Source organism: Manis javanica, chromosome 11 (assembly GCF_040802235.1).
Source record: "Manis javanica isolate MJ-LG chromosome 11, MJ_LKY, whole genome shotgun sequence".
In the NCBI taxonomy this organism is placed as follows: Eukaryota; Metazoa; Chordata; class Mammalia; order Pholidota; family Manidae; genus Manis; species Manis javanica.
The window spans coordinates 69,451,707-69,465,895 of record NC_133166.1 but is presented as its reverse complement, the minus strand read 5'-3'; the positions used below and the strand labels follow the sequence as shown (position 1 = coordinate 69,465,895).

General features: G+C 44.5%; 1 protein-coding gene across 5 annotated transcripts in view; it reads right to left on the bottom strand.

Moving 5' to 3' along the window:
- Nucleotides 1–978: 978 nt before the first annotated feature.
- The window catches only part of RNF41 (ring finger protein 41), a 42,621-nt gene continuing 29,410 nt past the window's right edge, over nt 979–14,189 (bottom strand). For all 5 annotated transcript variants that reach the window (XM_037008951.2, XM_073216601.1, XM_037008952.2 and 2 more), the window contains 5 exons: nt 10,957–11,069; nt 7,631–7,902; nt 6,836–6,971; nt 6,234–6,337; nt 979–5,438 (listed from right to left, as the gene is read on the bottom strand). In XM_037008951.2, coding sequence (XP_036864846.1) covers nt 5,087–5,438; nt 6,234–6,337; nt 6,836–6,971; nt 7,631–7,902; nt 10,957–11,046 — 954 coding nt within the window. In that variant the 5' untranslated portion in view covers nt 11,047–11,069 and the 3' untranslated portion in view covers nt 979–5,086. The remainder of the gene's footprint in view (nt 5,439–6,233; nt 6,338–6,835; nt 6,972–7,630; nt 7,903–10,956; nt 11,070–14,189) is intronic.

Sequence of the window (14,189 nt, the reverse complement as noted above, 5' to 3'; positions counted from 1 at the left end):
ACATTTCCTAGCTAAACAAACACCTTCATGTGGAAGCACTTCCAACCCAACATTCCCCTGATGAGCTCTTTACTTCACCCTGACATCTGCTCTTCTCTCTGTTCGTTTATGACCCTGCCTTCTCATTCCTACAGACTGGAAACCTCATGTCTGTCACTCACTCATCTTTGGTTACATGCCCCTTACTATGTGCAGTGCTTAGGAGCTTAGGAGCTTAAGCTCTGGAATGATTTTGGGGGTTCAGATCTCAGTTCTGATGCTGTGCAATTTTTGTCTGTTTCCCCATACAGAAAGTGGAGAAGACAGTAGTTCTGGGTGACTCAGTAAATGCGCAATCTGGCTGTTAATTCCTTTCCTCACTGCCAATACCTGATCCTGTTCAGAGTTAAGCTCCAGGGATCCTTCTGAGAAGCTTTCCTGCCACATGCCACCAGATAGGTAGTTGACCCCTTTCTCCACGTTGTGCCATTGTACTTAGTCTGTATCTGTTAGCAACATACTATTCTATATTTCCCATTATTTATTCAAGTGTATGTAACCTAAGATGCACATTCCTTTAAAGACTCTTTTCTCAATAATTTATGTATTTCAAATGCCTAGCACCCCATCTGGCACGTGACAGGTATGCTATAAATGTTGTCTGAGTGAATCTGGTCAGTTGCTAAGGCCTGTCCATTTTTCTCCCACAATGTCTTGTCCTTCGTCCTGCTATTTCCCACTCTGACCCTCTCTTGCACAACTTACTGCAAAGCTTACTGGTACTGTCACCAGTTCTTTGATGTCTTCCCATTGCCACCAAAATCATGAGTTGGATGTCACTGCTCTTCTCAAAAACTTACCTGTAATATTAAAGTCCAAATTCCCTACCATGTATTCAAGACCTTCCAAGATTGGCTCCAAATTATTTCTAGTCTTAACTTCCATTATTTCTTTCAACAAACTCTATTCTCCAGATTACACTAGTCTCTTCTTTCAACGTATCTTTCATTTACACTTGTTTTTATTCATGCTATGACCTTAGCCTAAAACAGAGGTTGCAGACTGGAGGACCCTACATTTTGGAGTGGGGGGGCACAATCATTTTTTTAAAAAACAAGCCAACATTTTAAAGTTTTGACATCTGGCATAAACATCACAATGTCCAAAGGTTCTTGAAAAATAAGATTTGGCAGTACTGGGCCCCCATTTTTGTACAGCAGCAAACCAACCCAAGGTATCCTGCCAGGTCCCCATCTCTCAGGCTGTGCCCAAGCACCTAGCCAGCTTTACAAAGTCTTCCAATACTGGTGCACAATGAGGTGAGGCTGATGCTGGGACAACTGGACTTATCTCCTGACATTACACAGTATAAACAACATCTCTTCTGCTGGGATGTCTTCTATCCCCCAGACTTAAAACATGCCTCTCTCAGATGCTAGATCTAATCGTTCAGTAAAAACGGGGGCTAGAGAAACAACTTTCAAAGGACACCATGAAGAAGCAATCAGACAAACCCACAAGACTGAGTGGACAGGACAACTGGCCCAATCTCTTCAGCAAACTAGTGTTAACAGAAAAAAACGTTATTCCGAAAATCCAGATTGAGAGAGTAAAAGATGACACACAACCTGATGTAGTGCATGGTTCCGGGGATGGCCTGGATCCAGGGTTGGACAACTAGCTCTAAAAGTACTTTTCTTGGGACATTTGGGGAAATGTGAATATAGGTTTGTATTAAAATAATGATTGCTTATTGATTTTAAACGTGTTATTTTAGCAATGTAGAAAAATGTCTGCTCTTTACATTTTTCCTGCTCACTCTCCTGACCTTAAAAGTCTAGAATGGGTTGGCACACTTTCTGTGAAGAACAGAAGAGCATGTATTTTAGGCTTTGTGGGCCACAGTTCTGTGGCAATGATACACCTCTGCTATTGTCATCTAAAAGCAGCCACAGACAATATATAAACAAATGGGAATGGCTGTATTCCAATAACTTTTTACCAAAGCAGGCAGCATGATGCAGTCTGTAGTTTGCCAACTGCTGACCTCAGACAAATGCTCCTTCTCCTGAAGAAGTCTGTCCTGGTTCTCATCAGCATCAGATGCTTTATCTTTCCTTTGTTCACAAAGTGTCTACAGGCCCACTTGCCACTTTGTTATGTCTTCTTACATGCTCATCTCCATTAGGGAGAGCAAGTTCTTTGAAGGTTAAGTGCCAATTGCTACAGGAACCACTCCCCATCCCCACCCTAGTGAGTTCCTTACATAATAGACATTCAATAAATGTTGTTTCTAGAAACCAAACCTACCCTAAAAAGATTTGGCACCATTCCTGACATTCTAAAGAATGAGCAGCAGGTTCTGAAATTTTAAAGGCGCTTCAGAGGAAAGAAAAAAGGCACTACTAGTTGGGAATACATATATTGCCTCTTATGCTCTATATTGTGATGTGTTCATCAGTATTTTATAATCAGACTTTGCACGTATGAGAGTGCAGTAGACTCAGTGGGCATAGGAGGGCCCTTTCGCCCTTGCCCTTTAGCCTGACTGGAGTATGCAGGGCACTATTAGGTTTACATTAGGTGCATGACATGTACTCAACAAGTTTACAGTATACTATGGAGGAAAGATTTTCCTTTTCTCATGACAGGGAGAAGGTGGCAAATGCCTAGGAAAGAATTTATCAAGACTTGATGACCACTTTACATCCACAGTGATTCTAGGTTTCTGTCCTCATGTATGCTTTCTTGGTTAGGTGATGCTGGGGGGTGGGTGCATCCCTACTTGCGATTGGATCCCAGACCGTAAAGCAAAGGTGCTTGTGGGACAAGGGAGAAAGGTGCATACACATCTTCTCTGGGAAGTGTCCCCAAATCCCAGAGCACATAGGAAAGATGTGGAATTTGGGGCAAAGGGACCCTGGAAAGAATGTAACTCATATCACTGGAGAGAAAGTGTTGGCCGCCACAGAGGAGACAGGAGGGTGCACAGGATCAAGAAGATGGACAGACATCTTCCTACAATTATTATTATCTTAGATAATTCTAAGATGAGGGTAGGTCACAAAGCAAGGAAGTGAGGGGACTTAAGGCGAGAGAAAGATCAAAGCAGAGGAGAGACCTTCACAATGAGAGGAGTGATGTTGAGTAAGAACTTAAGAGTTGAGTAAGAACTTAAGAGTTGAGTAAAAGGTTTATTAGTGCAGCAAACACCACTGAACAGCACATGTAACCACCACCAACCTGAAAAGACACTAGTGCAAAGGGGGTAAAGCCTGAACTGAGCTTCCTGGCTCCACCTGAGGTTGACGACAGGAGCATATGGGCCTTGGTAAGGCAGGTAGGGGCAGAAGGGAGTGGAATAAATGTAACCAGACTAAGTATAGCAGCGTTTTCAAATTCCTGAGCACAATGTCCGGGAGCTGGCCATGACTGTTCCCTACTCCCTTCAAGTTGTATCCCTCCACTCCAATCCCAGTGGGGCCATGACCCAATCTCCCAGACCAACAGCAAGTTGGCCTGGGAAAAAATTCCAAAAGGAGAAGCTGTTCTATGGCCATCTCTTTTCAACCTCACTCCCACCTGCATATTAAAATAATGACACCCACCATCCCTCCCCAACTCTAACTCTACTAGTCACCTCAGGGAAGGAGGAATGCGCTGGCTTGGCCTGAAATGGAGATGAAGGCCTATGCATGGGGAAGACAGAGCACACAGCCTTTACTCAGAGATCCAGAGGCATAATTCTATCCCACCTTGCCTGGTGAAGCTGAAAGCCCAGCTATGTATCTCCAAGGAAACTATGGTGGGAAATGGGGGGATGTCTTCTAAATTAATACTCTACATGCAGACTTCTACAATGAGACCCTGGAAGTGCTGGGAGCAGAGTTCTCCACAGGGCACTGCATCAGTGCTGGGCTGTCATAACCATCACTGGGACAGGGGTGCTCCTCATCCCAGATGGGGTTCAGGGATCTGAGGCAGACATCATAAGCTCAGCCAAGGACTCCCTTGATCCTTTCCATATTAAAGCCAAAGGCTGTGCTGAAAAGGAAAAATATAAAACAGATTCCATCCCCATCCCATCCTACCCAGGATCCCCACAATAGGAACAAAGAACATTTTAAGTTTTGTTAATTTTTTTTTTCCTTTCTTAAAAAAAAATAATAAATTAAATTGTCAACAATGTGGGTGGGCTGGAAAAGTAGGGTAGCCATAACCAGGCCAATCGTAAAAAAAAAAAAAAAAAGTGGGAAAGAGGGAGAGAAATAAAAATAAACAACAATGGCCAAAGGAAATCATCAAAATAACTAGTTACAATCACAGGGCGGGAGAGGGGTCTATGGGTGAATTATGGCCCAGGCCAGAGGCAGGGCCTACCCAATTTCAGCAAAAGCCAGAGGGCTGCTTCTTGCTGAGCATATCCACCCCAACAGACTAACCTGTACCCCCTTTTCTGTCATTCCGTAATTATGAGGAAGTGTAGGAAGAGTCATCTGGAAACTCTTGGTGTCACACCTGCAGCCCCTGTGGGAGACCACACCTATCAGGTTGCCAGGACAGCACTGCTTGGCACAGAAGTCCGATCTCCTAAGGGCTGTCACTGATAGCCAGTTACTGGCTTCATTATTTATTCTAGTGTTTTGGTTCCACCCTTACCATTTCTTCAGGATAGCTGCTTTCCAGAGCTGCTCTCTAAATGCTGTTTGCTGTCATTAGGCCTGTGTGCTCGATTCCCTGGTTTTGAAGGGGGGAATGATTAGAGATCCCTCACTCCACCCTGATCCTCTAGAGAAATTGGATATATTTGTGCTTTCTGAAAATATCTGGAACCAGGGACCCTAGACAGGATAGATATGGAGGTAGGGACTTTCCCAACCACACTGAAAATTTACAGACATCGGGGAAGAAATTAGGCAAGAGGAAGAAATCTGGGCCTCTCACCTGAAAGGCTGAGCAAGGTGGCCCAGGGCCCTTCAGTGCCAGAAGAGCAGGGAGGTGTGGCTCAAGTGTAAGCCATGGTGTTAGGAACAGTGGAAAGGACTCAGCTGCTGGAGTGAGAGGATTTTCTGCTTTCCATCTCTTCCTGGTAGCCTGTCAAGATCTCTTATATCTCTTCCACGCCATGCGCAAATATCATGACAAGTCCCGGCTCCTGCACCATGTCATCACCCATATGCTGGTTCTCACAGGCCATCACAACCACTGCCTGCTTGCCAGGGATGCGCTTGGCCACGTAGTTCTCATAGTAGCGTCGGTTCATCTGTCTTGTCTCCAGTGTGGCCAGGCCCTGGGGCCAGCTGCGCTCGTGGGCGTTCTCGATGAGCTCGTTGACAATGGAGGCAGGGCAGCCACTCTCTACCAGGGAGCGCTTGATCACAGCCTGGAGCACAGCGTCTGGGGTTGAGATCATACCTCCCCAGCGAGTCACTCTTGCTGGCTGCAGGGAGCTCACCCACCTAGGGGGAAGAGGTGGTCACTCCAGCCCAACCCCTTCCTCTGCATTGGCCTTTTCTCCTAACAAGAATGACCACCCGCTGTGTACTCAGCTCAACCCTATTTTTCTTTCTTTCCTTCCATCATTGGTCCAGGAACTCTGAATCTTTCCCTAGTTGGTCCCCTCTGAGTCCCCAAGTGCTACTCACCAGATTCAACTCCACAAGTGTAGAGCCCTTGTTATTTTTCTTAAAAAATCCAAACTTAGCACATACAGTGCCTGGCAGGTAGTAAGCGCTCAACAATGTTTACTGAATGAGGCAACTGTTCTCTATACCATGTCCCACACAGCACCATTCACACTATGTATATTGATTCACACAGTTTAGTCTATGAACTGTGTAGGACTTCCAAATGGAAAGGGATTTTAGACTTAGCTTGTCCATGCTGTATTTTATTCCCTTTCCTAGATCAGCACTCTCTCTCTTCTTCTCTGGATAGCAAGTTACTTGAAGACAGGCACACAATCTTCTATTTCTTTTTACTCTCCTAGCATGCTACAGCCTTAAACACAGGGTGTTGGATATGTGGGTACCCACCTAATTCTGAATAAACTTTACGCTTGGGTAAGCTTTCCCTTCCATGCACCCAAGAGAACAAGATCCTATATTGGGGCTGACGTTGCCCTCTTCTTGTCTGCCTAATCCCCATCCCCACATCTGAAAGGCAGCGGCTCCCCCCTGCTCCTCCTCCCTGCAGAGCTCCATGCCAGGATGTGGAGAGAGTGACTCCAGAGCCACATCTGGAGGGACACTCACTCTAGGATCTCGTTGTATTCAATTGTCTCCTCCAGGTTCTGAAGGTTGGGGTTGACACTGCGGATTGCACGCATGTATGCCTTTAGTAGCTGAATGTCTCGCTTCTGTTGAAGGAAAGAGAACGAGGGATGGTGGTTACGGAGCCCCCATCCCCCTTGGCTTTCTCTGGGCTTCTCTCCTGCTTTTATCTGTGACAAAGCTCACTTATCCTCTGACAGGCTCTGCCTATGCATTCATTCCTTCTGAGCAGCCCTAGATTCACACATCATCAGATGAAAGACAAAGGCTGACCTTAGAATGAGGGCAACTGAGAGACTATAGGATCACTGGACTGCCAGCTTCATGAAGAAAGGGGTATCCCATTCACAACTGTGCCCCCAGGGCCTAGCAAAGTGCCTTCATAGAGAGGGCAGCTGATAAACGCTGGGTGAACTAATGACAGTGATGGGACGATGGGCAGAGAAGGGCTCCAATCTGGTTCCCTACTAAGTGACAGGCAGAGGATCCCCGCCCCCAGGCTCTCAGGTACCGGAACAGACCCATGTGCTAATGCAGGCTTTCAGTCACTTGCAGGAGGCAGGCCTTCCACCCCGCGTTCCTACCTGCTCTGCCAGCTGGTGCTTGTGCTCGGCAGATGTCCTTTCCAGCTCTGCAACGCGCGTCTGCTGCTGCCGCACCACCGAACGCAGGTGCTTCACACAGTTGTGGTTTGGTAGCTCATCTTTGGGCATCTCCAGGCTGCTGCCCAGAATGGGAGCATTCGATGACACAGGGGGGGAAACACAGAAAATGGCTGAGGGCCTTTTTCCTACCCCAAATTTCTAACATTCATTCGATTCTAACACTCAGGCCTCCCTCTTGTTTATTCCTGTCACTTCCTTTTCCCCAGTCCCCTATCCCCCTTGGCTTTCTCTGGGCTTCTCTCCTGATTTTATCTGTGACAAAGCTCACCTATCCTCCTACAGGCTCTGCCTATGCACTCATTCCTTCTGAGCAGCCCTAGATTCACAGCTCTAGCCATCAGCTTTTAATCAAATATTTCACACTCCAAGAGAAAAAAATAGGGCTAAAGGAAATATGAGAAGGCTGGAAATTAGAACAACTTGATAATGAGAAAATAGCACTGGACTAAAAGGAAAGAATAAATGAAAACAGCCTTTAGAGTTACCACCAGTTGCTGAACTGCAGTGTCCTGTCATTCATAAAGTGAGAGCAAAAGGACCACAGTTGGAAAGAAGCACACAGTCGAGATCCTGGGGCTGAGGGCCAGGGAGGCCAAGAGCACTCCTTGCCTACATGCACAGGAGGTTCCTTAGCTAGTGAGCAGGGGGTCCAGAAACAGGGGTGTGAGAAGGAAGCCCTCATCCACGTGGGGGCAGGATGGGAAGGAATCTCACCCGCAGCCCTGTTCACAAGTCACAGGCCGTTTTGGGTTGTGCTCACAGTCACTGAGGTGAGACATGAGGTTGTCAAGCCGGACAACAGCACTGCAGCCAAACACAGCGTTGTCGCACGCAATCTGCAGCTTGGACAACATGTTCCGCATGATCCGAGGCACTGGGCGCAAGTGGGCGACTGTCACAACGCTCCGGTCCACTGGGCATGTCTGTTGCTGAGAGAACCACTGGGTGATGCAGGCATTGCAGAAAGCGTGCTCACAATGAGGCGCCTAGAGGGAGAACAGGTGAGGGCACAAGAGGTGAGAGGGTGCTGACAGCCCGGACGCAGCTCCACAAAGCCAATCTGGTCTTTGAGCAGCTGCCAGGACCAGAGGCCCTGGGGCCACGGCCACAGCCAGATGCACTATGGGCAATGTGCTGCAGGGTCAGCTCAGATACCTTCCTGTGCTCCATTCCAAATGGCTTGTGACATAAGACAAACAAGTAAAAAGTTATATAACAATAAGAGATACAAACAATATCCCAGGACAGTAGGAGAGGTGATATAAGGTAGTCAATTTTTAATTGCCAACTGGACTACCAAAGAAGTCCAGGGGAAGGAGTGACCTTTCCAGGCTGGTCAATCAGGGCAGGGATTTATGGAGAGGACAGAATTTGATATAGGTCTTGAAGGATAAGTAGAGAGGAAGGGGCCAGAAATTTACTGGCAAAAAGTTCAACGTAAGAAAGTAAAACAAAACAAAAAAGCCTGGAGCTCTTGGGGTGGGGTGAAGAGTTCTCTCTTTGTGGACCAAAGTTCTTGTTTTCTGAGGGTTGATGTGAGAATCCCAAGGGCCAGGCCAACCTGCAAAACAAAGCTGGTTTGTCGCAAATTCACCTTTTCAGTTTCAGAGGCATCGTATTTCTGATCTTACTGATTGGTTTTGTGAAGTCACCTCCTTGATAACTCAGATAACCTCTAAAGTTAATACCTCAAAGCAAGAGGACTTCCAGGCTGCTATGGAGACACTAGCCAGCCTTCAGCATGGGACAAACATAGGAGGTACTTAGTCAATGTTGATGAATAAATGAATGACTGGAGTGTTAACTATGTCCCAAATATTCTACTAGGTGCTTAAGATAAAAAAGGGCAATTTGTGCCTTGGAGATCTCAAAGACACCAAAGAGTGAAACACAGCAGGTTCTCTAAGGGAAAAAGGTATTCTCAATATCACTAATCCAACTGCAGCAGATTTTTCTTTTTCAAAGGCATATTTACTTATTTTTAAAAATCTTAAGTTTGTCCAACTTTCCCCATCTATACTACCACTAACCCAGTTTAAGTTATCATCTCTTACCTATACTATTGAATATGTTTTCTAACTGGTCTGTTTCAACCACACTCCTTTATAATTCATCTACATTCAGCAGCCAGAGTAAACATTTAAAAATGCAAACTAGCTCATATCATTCTCCTTCTGAAAACTTTACAATGGCTTCCTATCGTACTTAACATAAATCCAAACTCCTATGCAGGACCTATAAGATACTGATGATCTGGCCCATGCCTCTGACCTCTCCTTACCTCATACCACATTCCTGCCTCAGGACCTTTGTTTTTGCTGCTCTCCTTTGCCTGAAATGTTCTTCCTCTAAATCCTAGCATGAATGGCCCCTTGTCATTCAGATCTCAGCCCAATTGTTACTACCTCTTTTATGACCATTCTAAATCTGCCACCCCTACAGAAACATACAGAATGTCCTATGTCCTGTGTAAAAAAAGTGGGGGTGGGGAATATATATATATATATATATATATATATATATATTCATCCAGAGTTTATCTGCTCACATACATACTGGAAGAATATACCAAATAAACCAATAAAGATAGTTATCTCTGGGGAGGCTTAAGTAGACTGGGAGATAAGAATGGAAGAAAGATTGCACACTATGTATCTTTGTATACTGTTTTGATTTCTGAACTATATGAATTTATTACATAAGCAAAAAATAAATAAGTATGATATAGAGAAATCAGCACCCCTAGCAAGGGGCCTTCTTAGAAATGTGTCTGGTAACCTGGCACCATGAGGTTGCCTGGCCTGCTCCTCAGAAGGTAAATCCTAGAGTTGAGGGGATGGCTTCTGATTTAAGACAGTCTTTTATAAGCCAATGACTTCTCTTCCATGTGACTCACTTCAAATGATGGTGCCAGAAATGGAGAAGGCCCTGCCAAGGTGGGGAGGGAACAGACACACCCCATGGCCTGTTGACAACTCCAGGATGGCTTATTCCGTACCCAGTAATCTGCTCACGGCAGTGGGCTGTGCAGTCCTAGACAGCAGCTGGGCCCAGGACTAGCTGCCACTGGAACGCAGTTGATTCCCATTCAGCTCAGGCATCTTAGCCCCTCTGGGTGGTTGAAATTTTTAATTACCAACTGGGATACTCAACGATCGAGGAGACCTCCTGGGAGTTGTATAAGAGGCAAGTGAAGCAAGGGCCATGAGACCTCATTGACTCGTATGTCCTGGCTTGAAAATGGGATTATATCTAACTAGTCAGGAGTGGCAGAGGATCAACTGGTATTTATAGAGTGTGGGTAATAAGGGCCTTGCAGGAAGATGTCCTGTGTTCACAACTCTTCAGAATTCCTCTCATGCATTTTACTTGCCTGTTAAACATGAGCTTCTCATACTTCCACATACCCAGGAAGATACAACTGACGCTGGTCTGGCCAAGTTGGTAGAGAAATGACCTATTGAAGGGGGCAGCTTTCATATCAAAATGAAGGGTACACAGCCACAACAAAAATGTTTTTCCAATAAATCCCAGGAAGAAAATGGGTCAGTAAATATAGTTCTCCACTTCCCACCTGTTAAACAGTAGGCAGGCAGAAGAGACCTGAAGGGAGACTGGCTGATTACCTGAAACAATACATCATCAAAATGCAGGGAGAACTTATCAGGAGAGTTCAGGAGCTCCACCATGGGTAGGAAGATGGAACCTAGTCAGAGCCCCGTAAGAGGAAAGGAAGCCCCTGAGCTAATATCAGCAAACAGAAACAGCTGACCTGTTAGGCAGGAAAATCTCAGAATAACCTCAGAAGAAAATATGAAGCACTAGATTTGTGGCATCCACCTCTAGATAGACTCTGGAAAGCTCTATTCCTCTTTAGCTACCTCTGCACCAAACCTCTGTTTGGCTAGGGATGGTGAGGTGAGGAGAGATGCAGAGCCAGAACCCAGTGACTTCTCCATTGGCCCCATCACATATGAGTATTTCCTATGAACTCCACTGCCATCTACCGCCCCATGAAATCTGCCATCAGACTGACTCACCTGGACTGGTTCCTCCAAGACTCCACTGCAAATAGGACAGATAAGGTCCTCATCAACATCCCCCTGGAAACGGGTTACATCATACCCCATGTCTCATCACTGAAACCCAGGTCCTGGAAGGGACAACAGAGAAAAAAGAGGCCAATTCAGAAGAGGCCTGCAAATATGTACCAACATGAACTCACTGCCTAGATCTGTTCATTTATCCAACAATTATTTATTGAGAGTTTACTATGTTATCTAGGAAGAAAAGTTGACTCAAGAAACCTAATTCTGATGGGAAAAGCATTCCATAAACATACATTTAAAATAGGAAGTGATCAATGCCTTGATAGAATAGGCACAGGGCACCATGAGGGCAAGAGATGTGGGGACCTAACCCAGGCTGAAATGAGTTTTTGAGCAGTTGTCCAGGACCAGGTGTCATGAACATGGCAAACAAGAATGAACTGGGTGTTGGGAGGGACATTAGGGCTTTAGGCACAGTTCCTTACAAATCCCTAAAATGGTGTGTTTAAATGTTGCTTTAATTTACAATAGCCAAGAAATGGAAACACCCTAAGTGTCCATCAGTAGATGAATGGATAAAAAAGATGTGGTACATATACACAATGGTATATTATTCAGCCATAAGAAGAAAACAAATCCTACCATTTGCAACAATTTTGGAGGAATCTAGAGGGTATTATGCTTAGTGAAATAAGCCAGGCGGAGAAAGACAAGTATCAGATGATTTCACTCATCTGTGGAGTATAAGAACAAAGCAAAAACTGAAGGAACAAAACAGCAGCAGATTCACAGAACCCAAGAATGGACTAACAGTTACCAAAGGGAAAGGAACTGGGGAGAATGGGTGGGAAGGGAGGGATAAGGGGTAAAAGGGGCATTACAATTAGCATGCATAATGTAGCGGTGGGGGGGACATGGGGAAGGCAGTATTACACAGAGAAGACAAGTAGTGATTCTATAGCATCTCACTATGCTGAGGGACAGTGACTGTAACAGGGTATGTGGTGGGGACTTAATAATAGAGGGAGTCTAGTAACCATAATGTTGCTCATGTAATTGTACATTAATGTAACCAAAATAAATAAAAAATAAAAAAAAATAAAATAAATAAATGTTGCTTTAACTGGGAGCTTCCCAGCACCAGGGTACAGTGGACATTTACTATTCTGGCTACCTAACATTCTATTTTCTGTCAACAGTACCAGTTTTTCTTTAGGAATCACCCTGGTTCCTAGTGGATATGCAGCCCACCCCAGGACGATGACAGTAAGCCTGGGACTTCTGCTGGAGCTCTCAAGGGCAGCTCTTCCCTGGGGCTGCACACTGCTAGGATGTATAACCCAAGGGCCTGGTAACCACCTCTGCCACTAATGAGGTGGCCAACCTACAGAAAGGAGCCCATAATGAGGGCAGAGCTGAGAGATGAGACTCAGATGAGACTGTCTGAGGCCTCAGATTCAGTCACCTCTGGCACCACAAACACCTTCTCAACATCAGCCATGTGAGTCAGTAAATTCGCTACCATGCTTAGGCTGGTTTCAGCTCAGCCTTTGTCTCTTTCAACTGAGAAAAGTGCTGATTAATACACAAAGCTAATGGACACAATATATCACAAGGCTCCCTTTGGAACCACTTATCTTTACTCGATTTATATAGGAACACTAATACCCTGTGATGCTGCTGCATATTAGTATCCAAAGACTGGGGAGGGAAGGAGAAATAAAGGGCAATATTTTTTTCTTTTATACTAAAATCTGGTTAAATTTAGCCTAAAACCTCACTGCAAAACAATCTACATTTAATATTCAATATCAACCATTCAATAATTGCCATTCATCCATCAATAAAGCCTAAGGAAACCTAGTCTGTGTGTCATGAAGGATGGGAGATGAGCAGAAAGTACTGGAGCAACACAGAAGATGGGCTTTAAATCAGACTGGGGATGGCTGGAAAGACTTCCCTGACAAGGCACTCAAGATCTGTTTACAACAACAAGCTCAGCACTATAGTCATCTTGGGCTACAAAATTCTTTGTCATAGGGTACATACTGTGCACTGTACAATGTTTAGTAGCATCCCTGGCCTCTACCCACTTGAAGTTAGTATTCATCCAGTTGTAACAACCAAAAATGTCTCCAGACTTTGGCAAGTATCCCCTGGGGGACAAAACTGCCCCCAATTAAGAACCACTGGTTTAAAAAATGAGAAGTTAGTGTCATAGAGCAGGGCCTGGGCCTTCTAGAGCAGATAAACTAGCAGGAATCAAAGGAAGAAGTCAGTTGCAGCTCTGTGTAGAGATACGCTGTTAGATAAGCACAGAGAGCAGGGAAGGAGCCAACTGCTGAAGGCGCTGGGGCACCAAACTACAGTTAGAATTAACCTGAAAGCTATGGGAGGACCTGAAGGATTTCTTTTGTTGATATATATTTATAGGTTTTAATTTTTATTTGACAATTTCAGGCTTACAGAAAAAGTCTTAAGAATAGTACAAAGACCCCATATACCCTTCAACCAGATTCCCTAAATGTTCACATTTTACCATATTTATTATATAACTTCTATGTATACACGAACAGATAAAAACTTTCTGAACTGTTTAAAAGTAAACTGAAGACTTGACGCCTTTATACCTATATAACTTTACTGTGTATTTCCTAAGAATATTCTCTTACATAGCAATAGTAAAATTATGGAAATCAGGAAATTAGCATTGACATAGTTCTATTATTTCCAAATCTCTTTCCAATTTTGCCACTTGTCCCAATAATCTCCTTTCGCAAAAGAACATTCAAGAGTACATGTTGTATTGAACTGTCAAGCTCGTTTAAACTCCCTTTAATCTGAAAGTTACTAAACCTTTGTCTTTCACAACCTTGACATTTTTTTTAAGATTATAGGCCAGTTGAATGCTGGCAAGGATACAGAGAAAGGGGAACCCTCCTACACTGTTGGTGGGAATGTAAATTAGTTTAACCATTGTGTAAAGCAATATGGAGGTTCCTCAAAAAACTAAAAATAGAAATACCATTTGACCTGGGAATTCCACTCCTAGGAATTTACCAAAAGAAAACAATATCTCAGATTCAAAAAGACATATGCACCCCTATGTTTATCGCAGCACTGTTTACAATAGCCAGGATATGGAAGCAACCGAAGTGTCCATCAGCAGATTGAATGGATAAAGAAGATGTGGTACATATACACAATGGAATATTACTCAGCCG